Source organism: Lutra lutra, chromosome 15 (assembly GCF_902655055.1).
Source record: "Lutra lutra chromosome 15, mLutLut1.2, whole genome shotgun sequence".
Lineage (NCBI taxonomy): Eukaryota > Metazoa > Chordata > Mammalia > Carnivora > Mustelidae > Lutra > Lutra lutra.
Window position 1 is genome coordinate 45,004,602 of NC_062292.1, and position 26,935 is coordinate 45,031,536.

Sequence of the window (26,935 nt, forward strand, 5' to 3'; positions counted from 1 at the left end):
TGACTCTAGAAGAATGTAAATAATGTTGGTATACATACTGTTTACATACTGTTGTGACAAATTCATTTATCTAACATCGTGCTGAGGAATGAAGAGGATTTCTCCATAGATTTTCAACTTTTATCTTATTCTATTTGCTGATTCACAAAGTCTTGCTCTATTTTAAGGAGTTTTCACCAGTATAACGCAGGAGAACCAGTATCTATGGAAACCTAACAGCTTGGTTCCTTTATAAAAAATATGTATGCATGGTAATACCCATAGATATATGCTTCGTTGACATACACACATGAATATGTACGAATGCCCCTTATTCAAGAATGTAAAATTAAGAGTATCTGGTATCTAGCTGTAAGAAAAATTCCCCCAAGATTGTGAGGTAGTTGAGTGACACATGAAATAATCTTCTCCAGTCTGAATTTAAGAATACACCTTTACTGGATGGAGAGCTGGAGAGAGGAAGAGGAATCAATAGAAGAAAAGAATTACAATGGCTCAAATTAAATTCAGGTAATGAATCTGAGATAGCAAATAAATAAATCAACAAATGTCTCATTTCCCGCCCCCCAAAAGAGAAATCAGTAATAAATCCTTACTAATACTTCTAAAGTCAATCCATTAATATGTATTTTAAATAGGAAAGAGTCTGAATATTACACATGTCATTATCCCTCCCCTTCATCGAATCCAGTCCTCCACTGAGATATCTAACGAGTCTTCGTCTGCGTTCTCCTCTATCTCTGGTAAGTTGCCCCACAGTAGGAAGTTTACACCTGAAAAGAAAAATCATAAAATTACTTAGTGCTGATTGCTATCACACCTCAGAACATGCTGTAGGAAACCTTATATGTTAACATTCTTGTATGAAACCATAGTGTTAACAGTAGAGAGAAAAGATATTAAAAAATATACCACAGATTTAAAAAATTATCTAATATCATTCATCTAGGACATAGACATTTTTTAGGCTCTTTTAAGAAAGGGCTTGAATTCTAGAAACTTCGAATTCCAAAGGATCTTAAGAGTCCATTTTCTCAAACCCTGCCCCCAGCTATATTATTGCATAATCACTCTACACCAATAATTTCCAAATCTATTTTAATGATTTTTAAGGATGGAGATCTCGTAAGATTATTTTAGATCAAGTGTCTCTTTGGAGGGTCCAGGGAAAAGGCTTGAAATAAGTCTCTTCATCTCCTCAACCAGGATGGAAGTAGCTGGTGGCTTTTTCGTGATTAAAAAAAAGCAAGGTTTTGAAGCCAGTTGTCCTCCGAACTGCAATCCTCACAATGGGTGGGTTTTGGTCTCTGGGGTATGAAGGTAGAACTTTGGGACCAGGTTGTAGCCGCTAACACAATAAACAAAACAACAATCTGAAGCCTCATAATGAAAGGACAGTCAGATTTCCTACTGAAGAACCTAGCATAGGTATGTAGTAAAATGACAGGAGCATGAGATGGCTTATGCTGGGCATGTACTCTATCATATAACTTGAAAGCACTAATTGGGAAAAATACTATTATCAGTTGACTTCTAGGAGAGCCAATGGAGTCCAACAAGGAAATGGCCACAAGGTAGAATGGAGTGAGCCAGGATTTGGAGATTTGGTTTGGATCTAGTCACTGGTAGTAGCCACTACTACCAGGATACCATGGATGTTTTTGCTACCTCTACAACAAATGTATGTGACTGCAGACAATATATATTACTTTTTGGGTGTATTTAAAATTTTTTATAGTGTGGCATTATCTGTATCCTTTCTAACTTGCTTTTTTCATTCAACGTTATGTTTTTGAGATTTACCTATATCCTGTGTATAGCTTTAGCTCATTTCTTTTTATTTCTGATTCTGTTCCGTGAATTAAATGTGTATTTAGCAAATATATACATATATAGCAAATAGAGCGCATCTCTCATTGCTTCCTAACTTCCCATACTGCATAGGAATTCAAGGAGACATGTACAGTGAGGTGTACTGTTGCATTGTTGAAACAGTGGGAACAATCAACTGTCTCTCTTGGTTGAGATATTAGAATCTAATCAGGCAGGAAGTTAGCACCTCTTTCATGCTGTGGGGTGGATACAGATGTCTATCATATTTTCTGTAATTTGTGTGTGTGTGTTTGCGTTGTTTATAATAAAAAATATTTCCCCTCCAAGAATGAATGGCATTCTGCTTCTGGTAATACGGCACTGATGAGCTAACAGGATAATAAGGAATTACCAGGCCAAAACCTAAGGGATCATTAGAACCCATAAGGGTAAATGAGGGCTGTAGTCAACTTGCCTTTGAGAACATTTGTCAATCCCAGGGAATTCGAACTGAGTTTTCTCAAGCATCCTCAGGAGAGCTTCGGGAAATCAGGTCAACATGTGAAGCCTAGTCTAGAACATAGACTTGGGGCCCTTTCAGTCTAAACATTCTGGAATTTCATAAAGCTTGTGTATGTACTCCTTTGATGCTGCTGATTCAGGTGATTCAAGGATAGTCCCAATATCATAAGGAACCCTATTTTATACCAAGCCTCTAGAAGGTTTTACTTTAAATCACAATATTAGGGTTACAAAGAGAAGTTTGATATTTTTGGAGTGAATACTCAAGAGACATGAGTAGCTTGGCACAATTGGTTCAAAGGAGAAAAAATAAACTAAGAGATTGGATCTGACAGAAGGAGCACCTTCCTTTCTCTGTTAAGGGAGGAAGGAAATCCTGTGATACATCTGTTTCTCATGGATTAGATTCAATGCAAATGGAAGAATGCAGGGCTTTTATCTTTGAAAAATTGACCAATATTAAAAAGTAAATTAAAATGGAAAAATCTCCACCCTGTGTTTTGAATTCTGTGAAGCAGGAAAAATAGTATCAAAGCAGAAACTTCCTTTAATGTGCCCCATGATCAACACAAATATAAAACTGGAAGCCCAAGCTAGGAGCCCGTATGGCAGGGGAATTCAGATAACTCCTTCCTCAAAAATGGCCCTCTTAACATCCCAGAGTCTGAAATTAAGACCCGCAAATGAAGGGTTGAGAACTACAATTGAACGCCAGGTGATTAAAAAGAAAATCTCTATAAAAACCCAAGCATAATTGGTAGGTTTGAAGACCCCGAGAACCTAGCTTACAGTTCATGATCTTTAGTCTGTGACGGCAAATCATCCTTAAGAAAAGGAATATGTTTTAGGTTGCAAAGAAGATTAAAACATACACCGAAAAACCTGAGAGTGTTAGTGCCAACCTGGATTGCTGAGTTCTTTAAATTTGTTCTGCAAACTTTAGTTGACACTAAAAAAATCCCACTCAGAGTCAACCTGGTCTGTTGTGTAAATAGATACCAGACAGAGAAAACCTGTGTCCTACAACAAAACCACATGGCTCTAGACAAGATAAAATATATCATGTAAATATCCTTTAAGAATTGGTTGTATGTGGGCTCCTGGGTGGCTCAGTGGGTTAAGCCTCTGCCTTCAGCTTGGGTCATGACTCAGGGTCCTGGGATCGAGCCCCGCATCGGGCTCTCTGCCCAGCGGGGAGCCTGCTTCCCTCTCTCTCTCAGCCTGCCTCTCTGCCTACTTGAGATCTCTCTCTCTCTGTCAAATAAATAAATAAAATCTTAAAAAAAAAAAAGAATTGGTTGTATGTTACATAGGACAATATACTGGTATTAAATATTTCCCTTGAATAAAATTCCATCATAATTTATTGCTATAGATGTCAAAATGTCTGTTTTTATCCTGGAGCAACATCACCAAATACAATGGTTACCCAGTCATCTTCCCTCCCACCTCCCCACTGCCCCAGCCTCCCCTCCCCGCTTTCTTAAACACACACACACACACACACACACACACACACACACGCACAATTGACCATCAAATCTAAAATCTTCCAAAATTCTCTGGAGTTATAATATGTATCAAGGCAACATTTTAGTGCAAATAAAATATTAATTTAGGGGCACCTGGGTGGCTCAGTGGTTTAAGGCCTCTGCCCTTGGCTCAGGTCATGATCCCGGGGCCGCATCGGGTTCTCTGCTTGGCAGGGAGCCTGCTTCCCCCTCTTTCTCTGCCTGCCTCTCTGACTACTTGTGATCTCTGTCTGTCAAATAAATAAATAAAATCTTAAAAAAAAAAAAATATATATATATATATATATATATATATATTAATTTAAAAAGACCGAGAAGAGGGGTGCCTGGGTGGCTCAGTCGTTAAGCTTCTGCCTTTGGCTCAGGTCATGATCCCAGGGTCCTGGGATGGAGCCCCACATCGGGCTCCCTGCTCAGTGGAAGCCTGCTTCCCCCTCTCTCACTCCCCTTGCTTGTGTTCCCTCTCTCGCTGTGTCTCTCTCTGTCAAATAAATAAATAAAATCTAAAAAAAAAAAAAAAAGACCGAGAAGAGCCACGTTTGAGGCCTTATATACAATGGTGACAACAGAAATGGCAATGAAGTTTGGCTAGTAGTTTCCCTAACTGAATGCTTGGGATCAAAGGACTCGAGTTTCACTCGTTCAACCCAGGTAAGAGGGTTTCAGAGGGAATCGTAAAACGATCTATTGGGAGTTTCACTCAGGTACTGATAGACAAGTAAATGTCGGGGGAATTTCTAAGTCCGCTGTTTCTTACCGGTAGAGTCTAGTCTGTTAATATCATAAACTGCTTGGCTGTGAAACATCCAGAAGTGTCCATTGTTGCAGGAAAGAAGGCAGGAACAACATGGAACGATCACATGATAACCTACAATGTTGCCACTGAGACAGAAAGTAAATACAGTTAGATACCCCCTAATAACTGGCCATATAAGCATTTTTATGGGCTAAAGTAAATAGATAGACCATATGAAGACCTCATCTCCTCCTAACAACCTCCACTGCTAGGACCTTTGGCATAGGAGTTACCCGGCAATGTTAAATTTGACAGTGCTACTGCCAAATGGGAAAATGGTCTTCCAGGTGAGTAAAACAATACTAACACATGCTCCATTTCTTCCCTGGGATTCCTTCAGGCATTCTCCTTAAGCTAGCTTCTAGATGCCGGGCCCTAGAGTCGTGATGTGCTCTGTAAAGCACCCAGAGCCGATGTGTTGTGCGGACACGAGACATGAGATCAACTCAGCTCTGTGGGTAAAAGGTTTTTGCTGGTCCCAGGACCGTGGCAGGCTGGGTTCTTCTATGTTCTAGTTCGATGCCAGCACCTAAAAACTGTCTCAACAGATGGAGGAGTAGGAAGACAGCATGAGCCCCTGTAAACCAAACACAGGCTGGCTGCTCTAATTTTAGTTTTGGTGTTTTTGAAGGAATTCAGAAATAAAGCACATCCATAGCTTCTCGAAAAAGTTGCAAAAGTTTTGACTGTCTTCAAGAGTATCCATCTGATTATAAGTACTTCAGTTTCCACAGATATTTTTCTTCTATGTGGTCACTATTACATAGAGTGAATATAGAGGGAATGTCTTAGCTAGTGCTTAAAAAAAAATGACAACACAAGCTACTTATACCTTGGGTTGTAAAAATTCTTATTATAGCTTGTTCCCATCCTGGGAGATGTGGGAGTCAGTCATTTTTGTGAGGCCCTATAAAAAAAAATACTATAAAAGGTACCAGCCTACCTAAAATATGTCTTCTAATCATAATCTGCTTGAAAGGCAAACAAATGAAAGCAAGTTGTTCTTGGACTAGGACTGACAGTTATTTGTAAGACTATATTGCAAGAGTAAATTCTATGGCTTTAATCATCATCTATATTCATTCACTCATTCAGCTCATGTTTATTGAACATCTACTATGTGCCAAGTACTGTTGTAGGTGCTGGGAATCCAACAGTAGACAAAGTCCTTCTACTCACGGAACTAACATTCTAGTAGGGACACATCAGACCATTTTGCTCCCGTGTTAAAAACCCCTTCAGTGGTTTCCCATTGGCCAAAAATCAAAACAAAAAACCCCTTCATGCCAAGGTCTAGATCTGTGCTAATCCAAAATGTGGCTATTAAGAACTTGAATTGAAGTGTGTGCAAATAGAAAACATACACAAGATTTTAAAGACTATGAAGAAAAAAATAGAATGTAAAATATTGCATTAATAATTTTTTATGTTGGTTACATGTTGAAATAATATTTTGGTTATACTGGGTTAAGTAGAACATGCAACTTAAATTAATTTCACTTGTTCCTTTTTTACTTTTTAAAATGTGGTTATTGGGGCGCCTGGGTGGCTCAGTGGGTTAAAGCCTCTGCCTTCGGCTCAGGTCATGATCTCAGGGTCCTGGGATCGAGCCCCATATCGGGCTCTCTGCTCAGCAGGGAGCCTGCTTCCCCCTCTCTCTCTGCCTGCCTCTCTGCCTACTTGTGATCTCTGTCTGTCAAATAAATAAATAAAATCTTTAAAAAAAATAATAAATGATAAGTAAAATCTAATAATAACCACATTTTATTTTAAATAAACTTTATTTACTAAATTTTATTTTAAATAAAATGTGGTTATTATTAGATTTTACTTATCATTTATTATTATTATTATTTTTAAAAGATTTTATTTATTTATTTGACAGACAGAGATCACAAGTAGGCAGAGAGGCAGGCAGAGAGAGAGGGGGAAGCAGGCTCCCTGCTGAGCAGAGTCTGATGAGGGGCTTGATCCCAGGACCCCGGGATCATGACCTGAGCTGAAGGCAGAGGCTTTAACCCACTGAACCACCCAGGTGCCCCAAGTATGCTGCATTTTTTTTTTTAAGATTTTTAAAATTTATTTATTTGTCAGAGAGAGAGCGAGCGAGCGGGAGAACACAAGCAGGCAGAGCGACAGGCAGAGGCAGAGAGAGAAGCAGGCTCCCCACTGAGCAAGGAGCCCGATGCGGGACTCGATCCCAGGACCCTGGGATCACGACCTGAGCCGAAGGCAGCGGCTTAACCAACTGAGCCACCCAGGGGTCCCCATTTATTATTTTTTAAAGAAGATTTTAAATTAGATATATGACTTGTAGATTTCTTTTTTTTTAACATTGAAATTTTTTAAATTTTATTAACATATAGTGTATTATTTGCTTCAGGGGTACAGGTCTGTGAATCATCAGTCTTACACAATTCACACCACTCACCATAGCACATACCCTCCCCAATGTCCATAACCCAGGTACCCTTGTAGATTTCTATTGGATAGCACTCGTCTAGATTATCTGGATTCTGACTGTATCTCTAATTTACTCATACAACTCTTCCTTGATGTTCACAATGTCTTAGCAACTTGCCATTCTCTTCTTATTCCTTGAACATGTTAAGCTTCTTCTTGCCTTGGGTTCTCTACACTTGATGTTCCATCTGCCTAGAACATTTCCCCTTGGGGTCTTTCTCATCCTTTTGGATTCAACTCCAATGTTACCTTCTCATAAGAAGGCTTCCCTAAGCATGCTACCTCAAGAGCTTTTACCTACTCCCCCAAACTCTACTATTCTCTATCATTTATTATAATTATTTCCTTTGGAACGCTTTCCACCCTATGAAAATTTTTTTTTTTTTTAAGAAGTCTCCACACCCAGTGCAGGGCTTGAATTCACAATCCTGAGACCAAGAGTCGCATGCTCCACTGACTTAAGTCAGCCAGGTACCCCAAACTTTATCTATCTATCTATCTATCTATCTATCTATTTAAAGGAGGCTCCACATCCAGCATGGAGCTTGAACTCATAACCCTGAGATCTAGAGTTGTGTGCTCTACTGACCGAGCCAGCTGGTATCCCTCATACTCTATTCAATATCTTATTTATTTAAATATCTGACTAACTGATTGTCTTCCCACTAGAATATAATGTCAGTGATTTTGTCTATTTATTGCTGTGTTTCTAGCCCCCATTATCAGTGGCTAGCACATAGTAGAACTTCAATAGTTTGAATGAATGAAAGAATGAATTTAAATCATCATTAGCACATAAGAATTCGAATTATTAGGATTATAATTTATAACCCAAACTCCATTTAAGTGTAAAAATAATCTCAGCTTTCTTCTCTCTAAAATGGGACTAATAATGCTCAAGTTTCCCCACCTCTCAAAAAATAATAGTAATAGTTTTCATCTGTGTTATAATTCATGATCTAGGGGCGCCTGAGTGGCTCAGTGGGTTAAATCTCTACCTTTGGCTCAGGGCATGATCTCAGGGTCCTGGGATCCAGCCCCGCATCGGGCTCTCTGCTCAGCAGGGAGCCTGCACCCCTTCCCCCCACCTTCTGCTTTCTCTCTGTCAAATGAATAAAATCTTTGAAAGAAATAATTTATGATCTATTAAGCCTTTTAACATTCATAACACGCCATAAAGTAAACACAAAAGATATTTAAATTTCTATCTTCCTAAGTTAGAAGATAGTTTCTGTCTTCTAAAGATATAAATTAGACAAGGAAACAGAGGTTCAGGGGTTTCGATGTTTAAGGAGTTTACGTGAGATCACATTGAGAGTAAGTGTAGGGCCAGGGCTCAAACCTGATTTGTTATGATTGTAACTGTGTTTTTTCCTCCTAAACTATCTTGCTTTTTTCTGAAAATGGAACCAGAGATTTGTCAATGTACTCTGAAAAATTGTAATATCATATACAAATGTGCCACAAGACCCTTCTAAAAAATTATTCTAAATAACAAATGGGTTTTCAATGGCTCATTGCATGGGTTATAACCAGTGCTTGATGCAGTCCACTGAACGTTTCTCTGTGTTGTGGTGTTAACATCCATCTTCCAAATGCAGGGCTATCTAGAATCTTGCCAAAAATTACCATTTTAAGCATGCGATGTCCTTCAGTTTACATTTGCAGATTTCAGTGAAATAGCATCTTCCAATGAAGTCCACTGCACTGGAGAGGGAAATAGTCAAGGTACGTTGAAAAAGATTGTTGTAAAAAATGCACATAATGAAAAATTTACCAACTTAGTCATTTTTTTAAGTGTACGGTTCCGAAGTGTTAAGTGTTGAGCAATGTTCTTCACTGTTGAGCAATGAACCTCCAGGCCATTTTCATATTGCAAAACTGAAACTCTCTACCCATTAAACAACTCCCCATTTCCCTCTGCAACCACCATCTACTTTCTGTTTCTATGCATCTGACTATTTTATATAGCACATATAAGTGAAAGCACACAGTATTTGTCTTTTCATTCCATTTAGCATAATGTTCTCAAGGTCCATCCACGCTGTAGCATGCCTCAGGATAGCCCTCCTTAAAAGGCTGAATAATACTATACTGTATGCATATATTACATTTTGTTCATTCATCTGTTGATGAACATTAGCATTTTTGTTTCCATCTCTCCGTTATTGTGAATTATACGGTTGAGAACATGTGCGTGCAAATATACCTTTTAAATCCTGCAATGAATTTTTTGGGATAGATATAAGTAAATATAAGGACACACTCAGATTTATACACAGACCCAGAAGTGGGATTCCTGGGTCATATGGTAATTCTATTTTCAATTTCTCAGGAACTGCCATGCAATTTTCCATAGCAGCAGCACCATTCTATGTTCCTACCAGCGGTGCACAAGGTTTCCAATTTTTTCACATCCTTGTCATTAAGTTTACTTTTGGTTGTGATTTAGCATGAATTTTGTAGGCCCAAAGAGCTGAAAGAGACTCTGGAGTAGAACAATAGTATATTTTTTAAGAGTCAGTTAATACTTGTGAGCTTACATAAACACAAACAAAGCTTTCATTTAAAAAAAATCTCATGGGTTCATTAATCATACATATCTTAGCACGTTAATCCATCACAGTCATAAACCCTTCGAGAAGAGCAGACAATGGAAAAAAACCTGGTTTCATTCTCAACTCTGGTTTCACCTCTAACAATTCACATACCTGAGCCCTCATCTTACTGTTTACTACAGCCATTGCAAAGATGAATGGGTTAATATCTTAAATTTGTGTGCATCTGTGTGGATGCGCTACAAAAAGGAAAAGCACTGGACAACAACTCATAGGATGTATGCAATAGTAGGTTCTAGATTTATTGTCTAGTTCTTTTTCTTTTTGCAACACACACACACACACACACACACACACACAACGTACTCAAACTAGTAACCCAAATATCTTTGTATGACTACACTTAAATCACCTCAGAAAAGATTTCAAGAAAGGAAGAGTTTTACAGCTTGGAGTACGTTTTTAAAATGTTCAAGTTTCTATCACTGAAAAGTTCATTTTAAAGTGTTATGATTATTGGCCTGTTTCCTCTGGCTCTCTGTGTCCAAAGAATAGCTGTTTACCTGTATTTTGGATAATTACTCTTTCACTTTAATGATAAAGACCCAAATTTTGAAAATTATGTAAGGGCATATATATGCTGACTATGGAAAGAGAAAGTACCTTTTAGCACCTGAAACGGCATATTTGAGTCAAATAAAATGGCTATTCATCCAAATAGGTAGCAAATTCTTAAGGACTCTACCAACAAAAGTGGGTAGTGTCCGAAAACAGAATTTAAGAGGACTTAATTATGCAAGTGGATAGTATCTGAAACAGTGAACAAGGATTGTTTCAGGGCTAAGTCTCTATTTCATCTCATACAAATCTATTTCTCGCTCATTAGGAGAGAGATTTTTGAGAAAAGAACACTGACTTACACGGACAATGAATCTGAATCAGCCTGCCAATTGCAAATAATGGCAGAAAATTATGAATATTTTTTGGCCTAAAACCTTATGAATAAAAATGAAAAACCTAGTGGCCTCTTCTTTCTCACAGTACGGAAAATCTTGCCCGACTTTACCTAGAGTCTAGGGTCTAGGTCATGGCCTGGATCCAGTGAGATTAGGATGGTTGGGCAGGGCACAGCGCCAGGGATTCAGGTTCAGGGATGTGGTCACATGACTGTAATTGAACTAGAAGCATGACATCATCAGGACTGACCACTCTGGCTAAACCACAGACTTTGGCCAGACAGTCTGCCCACTTAGTTATACTCCAAAGGGATCATCAGACTGTTGGGAGTGGCTGGAACACCAAAATGATAACCTCCTTGTTGACTCCCCGAGGTCCAAACCATACACTTTTCCCATTTAGTTAAAGGCTACCGTTGCCCGCCACTAGCATGACTTACTTGGTAGGAGGGATGTCTGTAGAGAAAAGGTCTATTTCAGTATCAGCCAGCAAAACAGCCTTCATTCCCCTAGAGCTGAGCACTTGTTTACAGAATTTGCAACACAGGATGGACACGCACCGGTCCTTGAAACTACAAGTGCTGGTAGACATGGCGTCCCGGGAAGGATGCGATGTGGGATTTTGAAAGAGGAGACAAGAGCAGCCCCTTTCCTCGTTTGATTCCCCCGGGGTTAAAAATTAGATCGCGAGGTCTAGAGCTCTTCTAAGCCCTCGGTTGGGAAGGAAATGAGTTCTTTTCTGTTTCCCGTGGGAAGGTGAAAGCAGTATTTATTGAGGAGGCGCTCGGGGAAGGGAGTGGGGTTTGAAGCTGGGGAGGCGCGAGCTGCAAGGGGCCTCGGGAACTTCTCTACAGCAGGCTCCCCAGCCCCGAGGCTAAAAGGCTCCTCTACGCTTCAGCCCCCGCCCCTTTGAGCAATTCCCTAAGCTTTCTCCAGCAGCGTCTTCCGGAGAAAGCTCCCCTCCTAAGCCCCTCCCTCGGAGCTCTCCAAGGCCTCCCGCTCCGACCGCCGGCCAAGCGTCCCTACCCACGCCTCGTCTTTGGAAATCCTTCTCCTCTTCCCAGGATCCAGAAATCCCCTCAGCTTTTCCCACGACCCCTGGTTGTCCTCAGTCCTCCCGGGACCCTCCCCCGCTCTGCTCGCTCGCGAGCTCCCGCTTCACTTCTCTCCAGGCAGCCCCCAGCCCTCAGCGTGCAGACTGGCTCTCGCGCCGTTTCTCTCGGTCCCCAGTCCCTCAGCTCTGCCTCGTGCCGCCCGCGGTCCCCTTAGGTCTCCCTCCGAGCGGCCGCTCCGGAGCGCGCGGTGGGGTTGGCGGGACGGGGCAGAGATCGCTATGGGGGCTCAGCCGGCGCTGGGGTCTCTGTCACCGAACGCGTCGTTTTTTGCTCCTTCTTCCGCTCTCTCTGCCTTTCCAACCGGCTGTCAGTTTGAATTGCCGGCGCCGCGCACCGATTGGGAGAACCAGAGTTCGCCCGCGTCTCGCATTGGAAGGCTCGGGAGCCTTCCCCTGCTGAGCTCTTAGTGGCTTGGAGACCTTACGCCCCGCCTCAGTAACGGTGCCGGGATCTGTTCAGCTTTCTGGTTGGTGGAGTTTGGCTCCGCCTCCGCTCTCATTGGCCGGTCCCTGGAGGCTTGGGCAAATCCTACTCCTGCCCCAGTGAAAGCGTCAAGGCACGCCCTTCGCGCTTCTTATTGGAAGATTTTCTACAGCCCGCCGGACTCTACTCTCTATTGGCTAAAATTCTCCGCAACGCTCCTCCTTTCTACCCCGGTCCAATTGGTCGTGCTTTCTCTCAAGAGTTTGTGTTTGGCTGTTAGTTCCATTTTAACCCCGCCCATTAATTCTACTTTAGGGCTAGGCAACCCTGGGAGGAGCTTACCTTGTGACCACGCCTCGGTGGCGCTAGTCACACCTCCGAGTTTCGCCAGCTCCTCCTCCTCATTCCTGTCCTCTCGGGATCAGCTATTCCTATTGGCTGTAGGCCCCATCGGTCGATAGACTACGGGCGGTGATTGGTAAGGGGGTGGGCTCTGCTTCCCGGCGGGGTCCTGCGGAGTTGGCGGAGGCTCCTCAGGGGACTAGGGGACCGATCTGCGTAGAAGCGGGTGGCGGGGAAGAGGGGAGGAGATCTCTGAGTAGGAAGCGGAGCCTGGGGCCCAGGACCGGTCGCGTCAGAGCCAGGTAAAGTCTCCTTCCCTCTCCCCTTTCCTCTTCCCGGCCGCCGGAGCCCTGTCTGAACAAACTCCGGCAGGGGCGGGAAGGAGAGCGCGCGGATGCTGCTTGCGGCATCGCCTAGCAGTGCAGCCCGGAATCCTTCAGACCCCCTCCCCCCCGACCCTCTCCAAATCTTCCAGTACAGCCCATAATACTTCTCAAGACTGCATCTCTCTCTGCCGTTCACCGCACAGCCTGGGACTCTGCCCTGGGACTCTGCCGCCGCGAAGCCCTCACCCAGCCCCCTCCCCAAGTCCTCTTCACACGGGCACCCTTGGTCCACTTTTGGGTAACCGTCGCTGGCATCACCCGTAACCATCGGCTACCGTCTTCCCCTGTCTCCAAGCCTTGGCAGACAGCCGGGTTACAGCCCAGGACCCAGGATAGTTGTTCCGCCCTGCTTCCGGGGCTCTTGCCCTGTCCCAGTCCCCGGCCCGCCTGGAATGGCTCCTTTTATGCACCCCCGTCCCTAGACTCATAGCGGGTCCCCCAAGTTGCTAACATCCTTACGCACCGTGTAACATCGTGGCCCGCGGCAGTCTCCTCATCCCCACTCTTCCCTAGGCAATCTTCCCTGTGCCCTCTCTCCACCTCCCAAGCCTGTGCGGAGGCTCCAGTTATCCCCGGCTCCCGTGCAGCCTCTGGACCCCACCTCACACCCCCCTCCCCGCTTCCTGCCCGCCTGAACCACCACGCCGCCTGGGCTCCCTCTTCCTCCCGGCGCGGGAAGTGGGAGACACCGGCGGGAGCCCGCCTCCCTCACCCTCCAGCGGCCTCCTGACCAGGAGAGGGTAAGGGGCGACCAGGGAGGGAGGGTAGTCGCGGCGGCATGGTGGGGGACGAGACGCCCGACTCTGCGCTCCGGCTGCTTCCCTCCCGCCTCCCGGGCCTGGGCTGGGGCGGGATTTCCTCCGGCACCTCCCGGTGCGAGGAGTCGGGACTGCGACCCTTCCGACCTCTCCTCCCCCAGCCTGGGTCTGGGTGCGGTATCTCGATCTGTGGGCATGGGTGACAAAAAAATATCAGGGGTGGTATTTAAGAGTCACTCTGGTCCCCGGCTTGGGGGAGGCGGTGGCTGCCTTCCGTCCCCCGCCCCCGGGTTTTCCCGACTCCGACCCTAGCCTCTAACCCGTTTCCTGCTTCTGTCGACCACATTGTTTTCCTGGATGTGCCCCGTGCCGAGCAGGCTTTTTCCTGCAGGTCTCCCCCCACCCCCGCAAACATTTTGCTGCCAAGAGAAGCTAGTAACCAAAAACAAAACAACTGGGAGGAGGGGCGGGAGGGGAAGAAAAGTTGTGCCCGGGTGGCTTGTCCCTCCCTGGCTTTGATCCCTTTTGAGGTCCAGGGAGTTGCCCCAGCCGGGGGTCAGGGGCCGCGTCGGAGCCACTGCCGAGAGTGCTGCCTTCGGCTGGCAGCTGCCCAGTGCTGGCGGGGCTCGGAGGCCGCCGAGGTGCCGCAGTCCCCGCCCGGAGCCCCGCGTTCCCGCCGCAGTCCCCACCCGAAGCCCGCGCAGGCGGCTGCTCCAAAGTGTTTTCTTCCAGCCTTAAAACAAAATCCGGAGGGAGCTTCCTTCCTCCGCACCTCGCCGCGCCGGGCTTTGTGGGCCGGGCGGTGTTTGGCCGAGATGAATGGGCCCTGGCCGGGCTTGGAACGACGTCCCCTACCCCACCCCCGCTGCGATTAGGATCTACGCTGGGGCTGATCGCCCCCTCCCCTTTTCCTTGCATTTACAGGCAAGTGAACCGGAGCAAACGACTTCCGATCCAGTCTGCGCTGCTGCGGCTCCCGTTTGGGATTTGATTTGCAGCATCTTCGAGCCTGTGCAACAAAAAAACCGCGAAGCACGCCCGGCCCTCCCCGGCACCCTGTTACGCACCCACTCCCTCCCGGGGACACAGCTGGGCGCGTCCACACCCCCGCACCCCCCACACCATGTTGTGCGGAAGGACTTCCACTCCCTGCCTCTGTCGTTGATGTCAGACCCCAGGCCAGCCTCCGGGCGCTGCAGTTCTCCCGGCTAATGCTGAGGCTGCGGCTCCGGCTCTAGCACAGGAACCAGCCGCAGCTGCCGCGCCCGGCCCCAGCGTCCACCGTCTGCATGTGCCCGCCGTAGCCTTCTGTCCAGCCCGCAACCCGCGCTCCCTGGAGCGCTGGAGACCATCGCGGGGGGCCCCTTCTGCCCTTGGGAGAAGCGGTCTTGGAGGTATTGATCTCGGTGGTTGGATTTTTCCCGTGGATCTATCAGTTCACAATTTGAATTTGGAAGAAAGAAGGAAAACATGACGTCTCCGGCCAAATTCAAAAAGGATAAGGAGATCATAGCAGAGTACGATACTCAGGTCAAAGGTAAGGGCTTTGAAAAATAGCATAATGCATATGCTCTGTGGGCCATTGAGGCTTGCATTTCCATCCTGATTTGCAGGCTGTTCATTTCTTTGGGTGGAGCAGGTGGGGACAGGCTGAGCCCAGAGGTGGTTTCATAGGTGGGTTTGAACCTCCGAGGGATGGACTGTGCCAGGGGCCACAGGCTCTGGAAAGGAATTTTTAGAGTGGGCTTTAGGTTTGCTCCTGGAGGGCTGGCCTTGATTTTGGCAGCCCTTTCCCCCCAGCCTAGATCGGGTGGGGGAGGGGCGAGAGGTTCTTGGAGCGAGAAAGGCGGCAGTTTGCCTCTGGGTGTCTGGGTCGGGTTTCCTTGAAGGACAACTGAAATCTGACAGGTGTTTGGGAATTTATTTCTGAGGTTGAAGAGGAGTGCAGGTAGAGAAAGGCAACCTTGAGAAGGTATACCATTTGGGGAGACCCAGGAGAGGCAGTTTTTTTTTTTTTTTTTCCTGATGTACTATATCAAAAGGTGACATTTGCTGTGGCATCGGTTGCAGAAAGTCTCCAGCCACCTTGGGTGCTCCTTGTACCTGCCAGGTCTCCGGTTGCCTTGCATTCTGTCCGAGATGAGAGAACAGAAAGAATAAGGTCATTTCACACCCTGTCTCCGCCCTCACCTAAACATGAATGGAGTTGGCATGTTAGGGTTGCTGGGTGGTGCTGATTCCGGAGAATGGGAAGACATAATTGTTTAACCCTTCTGGGTTGTCACCCTCTGCTCCAGAATGCGTGCTTTTAAAGGCCCACTTCCCTCTGCAAAAATGCGAAGGGTAAAGCAGAATGTGGACCCAGAGAAACCAGCTGAGCTGTCTGCAGGTTTAGTGGACTACCTGACTTGGTACATGAATCAGAGCCCCTTCTCAGACAACCTTTTTTAAACCAGTCAATCCCACAGGAGGGGTTCCCGCCTGTTAAAGAGGCCCAGGATGTGTTTGTGCAAGGTACTGTCCCTTCCTGGCCAGCCACTGGGAAGAGCCATGTGCTCCAGCCCATTGGGACTTCAGCTGGGGAGTGGGAGAGGTGGGTGGCCTTGAATGTCACACCACATGGTTGGAGCTCTGGGTTTTCCTTTGTTTCAGAGTACAGAGGGAGGGGCCCCTCCTTCTTTCCCTGCACCAATGCAAGGAGACCTTTTCCTATCATAGAGGACTTGGGAAGGGCCATGTCTCCCTTCTAATGATTGCCCGGGGTGGGGATAGTGTAGGGCTTGAAATGGGCAGCTGCCTTATCTCTTGGAAGGTTGGAATGTAGTTTGAAGTCCCCATTTTGCCTGTAGGGTCTTTTTAATGTCTTCAGCTTGGTCATTGCTGGAGGTGCCCTGAAGGCCCTTCTATCCACTTGGCTGCAAATATTGGTGGGTTTATTACAGAGATGGGGGAGTTGATCGATGGCTTCGGTTGATTGGGAAAGGTGTGGTTGTGAGTTATAAGAGAGGTCTTGGCCTCTTGTCACTGTTCATAATCTGGGCCTGTTTTTGTAAACAATAGGCCACTGGCCTCTGTGTCCTGTCCAGATGACTGTATTCTGTTCCTGGAGTCCCCCTTGCCATTTTAACCAGATATGTCACTCTATTTTTTTTACATATCCTATTCTTAACTGTTGCCATAGGGAGCGTTAATAACTTTGACTTTCCCAGATTTCTCTCGAGAAGCATGCTATTTGACTAAGGTGCAAAGTGATTTTACACGTTTATTTTTAGGAAGGTTCAGGGCTGATAGGTGTTAATAGAACCTTGTCTGCTGATTCCAATTGGTGAAAGATTTCTCACGAGTGTCTCAAAATTGAACAGTTGTGTATTTACAAACATTGCTCATTGAGATGATGTAATGCATTTGGCTATTTGGGGTGTCTCTTCAACCTTGCCGCAAGCAGAAGGCTGTTTTGCTTTGCTCTGATATTTTCCATTGACACTCTTCAGGATCATAGAATTTTATAGGTTGCCGAGCATGATGTCTTACCCAGAGAAGGTGCCTGATAAAAAACTGATTTAAATGATTTAGTCCCTCATTTTATAGCGGAGGAGAGTACAGAGAAATTGAGAGTCTTGTCCAAGGTCACACAGCTAGGTGGTGGTAGTTGAAATGAGAAGGAGGTTACCGACTTCCCATTCTCTGCTTTATTCTATTTCCTATGTACAATGAAACATCATCTGACCAGAACAGGAAACAAGAAATCCTTAAGAAGCCCAAATCTGTCAATGAATAATAGTAGTAGTGATAATAGTAATGGGTTACATTTTGGATGCTCATGATGTTCGAGCCTGTCCGAAGTGCTTTAATATGTAAGTTGTCTTGTTTAATTCCCATATCAACTGGGAAGGTAGATACTATTTTACCCTCATTCACTGCATGAAGAAACAGGCTTAGAGAGGGTGAGAAGCCTTCCCAAGGTCACACAGCCAAACCCTGCCAGCTTGATTCCATTCCTTTATTCGTCAGCTCTTTATTTAGTGCCTTCTGTGTGTTCCAGGGACTGGCCCTAGAGCAGTGAACAAGACAAAGACCCCCTCCCTTACGGAGCTAACATTCTAGAACCCAAGTTCTTCGTGGAAGAGCATCGAGATTGGAGACAAAGGACCCTGGTTCTAGGTTGGCTCTGCTCCCCCACTAGGTAGAAGCCGTCGGTCAGAATTCCGACTTTCAGGTTTTTCTATGTTACACGGGAGTGGTACTGCTGCTCGTCTTCTCTCCCAGATGCCAAGATAAAAAAGAAAATTGCTCTTTTGGTCTGGTGGCTGAGAGCACTGGTTTTTGAGTCGAAGGGACCCAGGTTTCAAATCTCGGTTCATTTGCTCTTTGGGCAAGTTCTGTGACTTGTCTGAGCCTTAGTTTCCTCTCCGGAAAATAGGCAAAATCCTGTGCATTTCCTAGAGCAGGTGTTAGGAGTCAATGGGGTGGTGTAAGAAAATCCTTGAGTGTGGTGTGTGCTCACTAGTAGCGTGGGCTACTCCCCTGTTAGTGGGCCTCGCTTCCTGCTGCACTGGACTAACCAGAAGGCCACACTGCCCGTTCACCCCCAGAGTGCCAGCGGTTCCATGAGGGGACACAAGTCTGGGAATGAAACTTGAGTTCTAGTTTAGGTTCCTCCAGTAGTGGTGAAAGGTATCTTAAGCCCTGTAGACCTCAGTTTCCCTTTGTGTAAATGAACAGGTAGACTAATTGTTGGCCGCCGTTGCCTTGTATTCTCTGACCAGAGTCCTGGGTTTTGCCTTTTTTGGTCAGAAACGGTTGGAAGCCAGTGAACTCAAAATGGACTCTGTGGGACCTCGTCTACCTGTGGCTTTTGCCTCCCTTTAAACCACCTGCTTGCATGTGCCCCGAAGGGCTTCTGAGGCTGCAGCCCCAACCCTCCCCCAGTCAGCGTTTATGAGGGACGTGCCTCCTTAGTCAGCCTGCCCTGTAGCCGCCTTCTTCAAAACCATCATTGTTTCTGGTTTGTGGGTGTTCAGATTCCTTTGAAAGTTCATGCCTCTCCATGTCTGACTCGAAAGCAATAATATTCTTAATGCTTTTACATGGCGCTTTCCAATTAATGAAACGCTTTCATACATATGAATGTGTGGAAATTCTCAACAACCCTGGTCAGGTTCATGGTCATAACCTGAGGCCTTTTGGCCTGTAGCCTGTTGGCTTCTTTCAAGACTGGAGCAGCACAAGGTGGTTGAGCGCAAGGCCTGGTTATTGGCGGTGGCTTCCCATCCCTGCGGGGTCTCCCGGCTCGCTGTTGTCCTCTCCTTATTCAGGACCCCTTTCCTTTACCCTCCCCATACCTTGAGTTTTTCTAGTGCCCCAGAAAGCTTGAGATTGACATTTAGTGCAAATATTCCAGGAGGAATCCTCTGAAACAGAGTGACACTGTGTGCTGAGCAGTCAAATTTTCTTTCTTAAGAACATTGGGGGGCTTGTCCTTTTTTTTTTTTTTTTTTTTTTAAATGTCTTAGAAGGGCAGTATGTGTGCAGCCCAGAGCTGAGAAGTGAAATTCTGTAATTTCCATCTGGAGCATTTTGATAGAAAAGCCTCAGGCCTCCGCCTGGAACAATTTAACCCTTTTAGGACCCTTTCTGAGCAGGAGATGAAATTTCAAACTCCACACACATTGTGTGTGCGCACGCACACTTGGGAATGTGGATTGCTGGTATTTAAACAAGCTCCTTCCCCTGGGAGGTCGGAGCGCTTCTTCACTCGTGCCAACAAAGGTCTTCTCCAAAGCCTCTTTCCTCCCAGCCCCCACTCCCCAAGGGAGCTTTAAATATAATCAGTTTGTGAAAAGCTGCAGTAAAACATCTCCTTGGAATCCCCAAGCAGATGCTATCATCTTCCTGCGAGATGATGGAAGGCTTCTCCTCCCTTGCTCAGGGAAAATAGGACTCTGCTGTCAGCCGAACTCCTGGAAGGAAAGGAAGCTCTGGGAAGACCTGGAGGAAGGTGGTGGGCGAGGAGCTGGGGATGCCGTGTGCTGTGCAAAGCAACAGCGTGAGGAGAGTGTCTGCGAGGAGCTTTTTTGCAATTTCAGGCATCCTCTTAGGGCACGGGAACAGAAATGCCTTCGGAGAAGCCCAACTGATGGTTTTGACCACAGGGTCATGCACCACCCAGGTTGAAAGCCAGGACGAGGCTCAATCATTTCTCTGCTATGAGGTTTACACAGTGGGACCCGGCCCTGATCCGTAGGGTCCACACCCTCTTAAATCAGCAGGTGCCCCGCTCCTGACTCACATGCTCCCATTGTTCCTCCCGATAAGCACGGGCTGCCCGGGGTACCTGTAGAGCCCTTCTTTCAGAAGAGACATTTTCTGCACGGGAATTGTGCCTACCTGCCACCCTAGGCCTCCGAGGGCTTTGTTAGGAAAGTATTAGGTCATGTGGCAGGAATAAAGAAGTCAACGTGTAGATCTCTACTGGTAATAAAATGCAAGTAAACAGTTTTAACTTGGTGTCAGCTTTCAGACCTGGCCTTTGAGGGAATCTCAGAAAGTTACCTCAGAAGTTGTTTGATTGAAATAGCAAGGGGAACACTTAAAAAACCTTTTTAAGGGGGCCCCTGGGTGGCTCAGTGGGTTAAAGCCTCTGCCTTTGGCTCAGGTCATGATCTCAGGGTCCTGGGATCGAGCCCCAAGTCAGGCTCTCTGCTGGGCAGGGAGCCTGCTTCCCCTCCCCCCCACCTGCCTTTCTGCCTACTTGTGATCTCTGTCTGTCAAATGAATAAATAAAATCTCTAAAAAAAAAAAAAAAAACCGCCTTTTTAAGAATTACAAAATAACACCTTTACTGATTTTACAATAATGTGTAGGAACTTTGTCTCTTTCATGGTGGGAAATTTAAAATTTACTCTCTGAGCCATGCTTTAGTGGACAGATGGGGCGGTTAGAACATGCCCGTTGTGCAAACCAGCGCTACCGTCCGTCTCCAGAACTCTGCATCTTGCCTAGTTGAACTCTGTCCCCATCCAAACAGTCTCCCCTCGCCCCCTACCCTGTATCTCAGACTGTTCTAGGTCCCACCTGTAAGTGGAATCAGGCTGTATTTGTCCTTTTGTGATTGGCTTACTTACTTCACAGCGTAAGTCTTCAGGGCTCCTCCATGTGGTAGCATTTGTCAGAATTTTACTTCCTTTTTAAGGCTGTAGTATGTGTGTCCCACATTTTGTTTACCCATTCGTCTTTCTATGGACACTTGGGTGATGTCTACCTTTTAGCTTTTACAAATACTGCTGCTATGAACAGTATGATGTATCTCTATTTACCCTCTACTCAAGTTTTATAAACCTGTATATGCATTTCTCTATAATCTTGTGTCCTGATAAATCTTTTCAGAGTTAAGATTTAAATATACATATTCATATTTTCATGTTATGAATGTATATTTATGTTCTTGATATGAACCTCGTATGTGGATAACAATTTTATACCTTTTAATAATTACATGGATTATTAAATTTTTATTGTATTTTTTTAACAGCTTTATTGAGGTTTAATTGACATGTAATAACCCACACATGTTTAAGGTGTACATTAGATAAGCTTTGACATATGTTATACACCCATGAAATCATCACGATCAAGATAAGTGAGCAGAACCGTCATCACCAAGAATGTCTTCATTATGATATATTATTAAATGAGTGATATAATAACCATATTATAGAAATGACATTAACTTAAAAATAAATCAGTAAAAGCCAGGTATTACCAGATTTAAAAACTATTTAAATAAATAGTGATCCAAGCAATCCAGATTGGTTCCTGGAAATTTATTTATTTATTGCATTAGTGAACAAAGATAAACAGCCTCCCAGAGAAGTTGGATTAGTAATCGTGCCTCAGCCAGTAGTGTGTGTTTGTGGGGGGAAGGTACAGGATAGAGGGAGAGAGAAAAGAAAAAAAAACCTTGGACACGTTAGGCGTTGACAAGTGACAGGATCTGTTTTTCCTAAAGACCTTGCTTGAACCAGTCCCTAGGGCCTCGCACTTCTTCTGAAAGGGTCACAAGCGAGCCAGATGCCAAGGGGTGGGGCTGGGGGCTCCCCTGGGAGATCTCAGAATGCCGTGAATATGGCTTATTTCCTGTCATGACTGATTCCCTGCTGAGAAGAGACCAACCTGCCAGGTGAACATGAACTTGGTCCTCAATCTGAGTCTCACTTTATCATCAACCGTCTTTCTCATTTCACTCTAAGAGAGGACTGGAGGCCTGTTGGCACTATGTGCCCTACTTGAACACATCTACTGTTAGTTACTGTTCTGCTTGTTCGGGGCCTTACCGTGTACTTGTGCTAAATACTTGACACAGATTGTTCCCAACCCTCACACTAACCATAGGAGGAGTACATTGCTCTTATCCCATTTTGCTGATGAATAAATTGAGGCGCAGGCAGATCAGTGACTCGCCCAGGGGCTGCTGCTGGTGAGTGATGGGACAGGAATTAGGACCTGGGCTGTTACCAGAGTCTGAGTTCGAGTGCTATTCCTGGGGTGCTCCTCTCTCCCCACCCAGTTCCACATCTTCACCTACTGAAATCTCACCCTGCTGGGCGCCTTCCTCCGTCTCCCTGACTAGAGAGGACCCTTCTCTCTGGGATGACTCACACAGCGCTATGGCACTCAACTCGTACCACCTGAAGTTCAAATATGTGTCTTTCAGCCTTCCCTCATCTTCTCGACTTTGGGGGGGATGTGTGGAAGTTGTGTAGTGCCACGCAAAGAGCCCAGGCTTTTTGGGATAGGCCCTCAGTGGGAACCTTGTCACCGTCACCTCCTTCCCCTGTGGCCTTGTTCACCTTACGCAACTTTTCCTCCAAACGCGCTTTCCTGGGACGCAGAGATAGCCAGACCTACCTGGCTGGCTGATTGTGAATGTGTGTCAAGTATATGGCAAATTGTAAATGCTAAATACGTAGCTCTTATTATAGGGGACCCTTCAGGTAGGAGCGTGTCTAGAACAAGAGCCCTAAGTGGTGGCTCTTGGTGAACATTATCAGATAGAATGATGAATGCCTAAGTGCATGACCTGAACTACTACAAATGATTTTTTTTTTTTGATTTTTAAAAAATAGTTTATTAATTTGATCTTGGCAGTCTATCTTTTTTTTTTTTTAAGGATTTATTTATTTGACAGACAGAGATTACAAGTAGGCAGAGAGGCAGGCAGAGAGAGAGGGGGAAGCAGGCTCTCTCCCAAGCAGAGAGCCCGATGTGGGGCTCGATCCCAGGACCCTGGGATCATGACCTGAGCCAAAGGCAGAGGCTTTAACCCACTGAGCCACCCAGGTGCCCCTTGGCAGTCTATCTTATACAATACCACCAAGGTGACTTAAAACACACACACACACACACACACACACACACACACACACACACACACACACACACTATTATGCTAAGATCATAGCATAAGAGACTATTTATACCCATTACTTGGCTCTGACCCTGCTTATGTTTTATACCATCACAAAGCGGAATTGTCTCCAGTTTCCTTCCTGTATTACATTATTCTGTGCTTCTTGCTTTATCCATGTTGTGTCCCATCTTTGGAATGGATCCTTTTCCTTGAACCTGGAAAGCTCAGTCCATCCTTTAAAAGCCAGCCCAGGTGCCACTACCTCGAGAAAGTCTTCCTGGCTTGTCCCTTCTCTCTGCATAGTGATCCTGTGCGCAGGCTGCCCCGCGGGATTCCTCTGCATCTCCCCCTTGCTTTCTGCACAGGGTTAATCAGCACACCCTGAGCATTTCCTCAGCAGTGTCCTGGAGCTTCCATTACTTGCATTCATTCTATTACATTGTAATCTCTTTGTTTACATCTTTTTATTTACAACTCACTGAGCACCTTGGGAATAGACCTATCTTATTCACTGCCATGTGTCCAGCTTCTGGCACAAAGAAGCACAAAAAAAAATGCTTGTAAATACAATCAAACGATTTCTGAGTTGAGGTGGGATGTGACCCAGCCATGCTTCTGCCTTTCTCCCCCTATTCCAGTAAAAAGCCTTCTCCTTATGTTACTGTTGTTTGAAATTCAGAGTGGGTCAGAACATGGTGAAGACTGTCATTATGGAAGGGCAAGTACACAGTGTATAGCCTGTGAAGGCTCCCCAGTGGGGGGTGGTGGTGTTTTTCTTTATTTACACCGCCTCTACCCTCTTTAAAATCACTGCCCTAAAGCTCTATTGAGTTGATCAAATTTCGTCAGTCATATTTCTTGCCTCAGAAACCGGGAAAAATATTAACTCTTAAATTGCAGAGCGTCAAACAAAAATAGGGTTTTCTGTAATTGAAGCAAAACAAATTCTACATTTGTCCAGGATTTATTTGTTATTTTAAACAGATATTTGAGGTCCAAGGTTGAGAAAATTGAGGTCCATTTTACAACAGAGTTGATTCCACAAGGGGTTTGTTGTGTTACTTTTTTTGAAGTGTGGGTTTGGAGAGAGCTATTGGCTCTTTCAAAGCAGCTGTCTAATCTATGGAAAACAGGGAGGAAAGGTCCAAAGGGATAAACAGGGAGACCTCCCTCCTCTGATTTCAAGTCATTGGGTATTCAGTAGCCTTGACCTTATTTATACATTATGAATGAATGGTTCTGAACTTGAAATTTATATTTGTGAGGAAGGCAAAACAGCTGGGGAGTGTGCCTTCCCCATTTCTGTGGGTATATTAGGATGCCATCTGTTAGGGAGAAGACAGTCTTTTAAAATAACCTTTTCTTCTGAAAATGCGCTAATCAGCGGGCAGGTGACCCGAGAGGCATGATGAAAGTTGGGACCTTGTCTTTGCTCTCTGATCCCAGATCCTGCATCTCAAATCATAGCTTGACGAGCAGGGTCTGAGTGCTCTCCCTGGAGAGGATGACCTCACCAGCCATGGGCGTCCGGGTGGCCAGGGCTCCACAGGAAGACAAGGCGCAGAAAACAAAGGGATCCAAGAGCATGAGCTGGCCATGACTTGACATGCCATGAGCTTTAAGAAATACATTCTGTTTCTAAAGGGTTGGCAACAGTTTCTCCTTGGGAGAGAGTTGGATCCTTTAGAGATCTCCCTTTTCCAGTAGTCTCTCTCCTGTTTTGATTGATTGATTGATTGGGGTGGAGAGAGTCGGGTCAGATATTGTTGGATGAGTAGGCTGCTCTTTCGGGAGGCCTCCTGACTGGGGTACGTATTTTGGAGCAACACTCCCTTTTGGTCATCACAAATTGAACTACATAGGATTCTGAGCAGGGAGAATGGTTCCAAGGGAAAGAGTGCCATTTGGAGGCAGAAAGTTGGGTTTTAGTTTGGTTTTGCCATTTACTCCTGTGATTTAGGGGGTAACTCACCTCAGGTCTCCAGCCCCATCGTGTCCTCATCTATGAAGTGGAGACAGTCATTCTTGGCCCTAGTTAACAACTGACGACAATGATGGTGGCTAACTTTACTGAGCGCTCTTTATGTTTAAGCTCTAAATGCTTTATGTACATTAACTCATGAATCTCCCAACAGCCCTATGAGGTAGCTGCTTTTATGATCCCCGTTTCACAGATGAGGCATGGGGAGGCTGCCTGAGTTACTCCAAAGCACACAGCTGGTGAACGATAGAGATGGAGAATGAACCCAAGGCGACTTGACCCTGTTCTAGTCCATAGTTCTCATTTCCTAGGATCATGATGCAAAATGGAGTTCAGGACATGTTCTAAATGTCTTTCTGGGACACACGGACTTGCCCTTCCCCCACCCCCACCCCCGCCTTGGTTTTCTCATCTGGGAAATTAGGGCTTGAATCAGAATATTGCTAATGCTCTCCCAGCTTTCGTGCTTATTCTTATTCTTGCTTACTTAAGATATTGAAGATTTGCCCCTATTAAGCCGGCACACTCGTAAGAACAAAACCCACTATGATCTCTGAAGTTTGCTTTCCCTGGTTCTAGAGCTTTGCTGCGTCTGCCTGGCTGCTGCACATATATGGGGCAGAAGGAAAAAGGAAGTGTGGGTGATTGTCTTTAGTTATGATTTAAGAAATAGGGAAATGGGAGGCTTTTAAATCCCTGACATCTGGGCTGGGACAAACTAGGGGGAGGCCGTGTGGGTGTGGAACTGGGATAGGGTTAATGGAGACATCTGGGCCGTGGGGGACAGGACTCCAGGCTCTCTGAGGATGTAGGATGGCCTCTTGCCACTTGTACCCCTCTTCCCGGGTTAGGCCCTTTGTCCACTAAGGGGTTTTTGTGGGGATTGTGATGGGGTATGCTTCAACGTGGACTTGAAATGTTTTTGCTTTGATGTTTGTTTTCTTTTCACCTAATGAATAGGCTAAGAAACAGTCTGTTGTTTTTAAATGAGTACTATTAATAATAACGACAGCTCATATTTTTATCATTACGGCACTTAAAAAAGATCATTCACAGGGAGGCAGGGAAGGTTGTAGGATAATGGAGGACTGGCTGCATAATGTTGGACAAGCCCTTCCACCTTTGGTATTCCCATCTCAGTGGGAAGGTAGAAAGATGGGTCACTAGTTCTTTGCTTCATCATTTTTAGGGCCTGGGACCAAAAACTGTTTATTATAAAGTGAGTTGCCGTGTAGCGTTTCTGCGTTGATTATTGTCCCGAGGGATGGATAGAAACCAGAGAAGAGATCCCATAGATTCTTCCTGCTCATCTCTCATACTCCTGGCTTAAAGTTTTATCTTTAAATGACATTAATAGGCTTTGTGTGTTAGTCGCTGTTGGTGTCAGTTGTGCTGTATCTCTTGATCTCTCATTTATTCCGTGATTTGTGGTGATGTAACTTATCTCAACTCTTTGCTGTCAGCAATTTTCAACCAAACATCGAAGCATTTTGGGTAGATGTGTCTGTTGCCTTGATTCATGAGGTTCTCGATCTGGATATTTTAAGGTGGGTAACGACACAATTTAAAAACATGTAATATTCCTTAAAACTTCAGTAGCACTCCCCCTGCCAAAGCCTGAAATTGATTCGTATCACTTACCTCTTTTCAAGAGTCAGATGTGGGTGTGTGTCAGCTCTTATTTGCTCTTTTGATGGGGGAGCAGGACTGCTAGTCCAGAAATGCCAGCTCTTCTGTGTTTAGCAGCAAAAAGAGTTAATCATTATCTAGGTAGAAACAGAACTCTCCCAAGTTTTTAACCTGATATGGCCTCACATCTCCTCCTCGCTGCTCCTAGAAGACCAGGCTCTCATGGGTGCAGGCGTGTACACACACACACACA

The 26,935-nt window shown here is 45.3% G+C and overlaps 2 protein-coding genes across 9 annotated transcripts in view; one reads left to right on the forward strand and one right to left on the reverse strand.

Annotated features, from left to right (window-relative positions):
• Positions 1 to 562: 562 nt before the first annotated feature.
• FAM72A (family with sequence similarity 72 member A) lies at positions 563 to 12,117 on the reverse strand. The gene is made up of 4 exons (XM_047704952.1): positions 11,080 to 12,117; positions 8,755 to 8,832; positions 4,624 to 4,748; positions 563 to 773 (listed from the first exon to the last, which is right to left on the reverse strand). Exons 1-4 carry the CDS (start codon positions 11,229 to 11,231, stop codon positions 679 to 681), a joined length of 450 nt encoding a protein of 149 aa, XP_047560908.1. The 5' UTR covers positions 11,232 to 12,117; the 3' UTR covers positions 563 to 678.
• Positions 12,118 to 12,670: 553 nt separating this feature from the next.
• Positions 12,671 to 26,935, forward strand: part of SRGAP2 (SLIT-ROBO Rho GTPase activating protein 2) — a 232,804-nt gene continuing 218,539 nt past the window's right edge. For all 8 annotated transcript variants that reach the window (XM_047704932.1, XM_047704934.1, XM_047704933.1 and 5 more), the window contains exons 1-2: positions 12,671 to 12,821; positions 14,588 to 15,200. In XM_047704932.1, coding sequence (XP_047560888.1) covers positions 15,134 to 15,200 — 67 coding nt within the window. In that variant the 5' untranslated portion in view covers positions 12,671 to 12,821; positions 14,588 to 15,133. The remainder of the gene's footprint in view (positions 12,822 to 14,587; positions 15,201 to 26,935) is intronic.

What these genes read in the sequence shown, in the direction of transcription:
- FAM72A (XM_047704952.1), bottom strand. Translation starts at nt 11,231, where the DNA reads ATGTCTACCAGCACTTGTAGTTTCAAGGACCGGTGCGTGTCCATCCTG. An exon ending in ACAGACATCCCTCCTACCAA is followed by an intron (nt 8,833 to 11,079) that starts GTAAGTCATGCT and finishes TTCCCTCTCCAG; the next exon opens with TGCAGTGGACTTCATTGGAA. An exon ending in GACATCGCATGCTTAAAATG is followed by an intron (nt 4,749 to 8,754) that starts GTAATTTTTGGC and finishes TTTCTGTCTCAG; the next exon opens with TGGCAACATTGTAGGTTATC.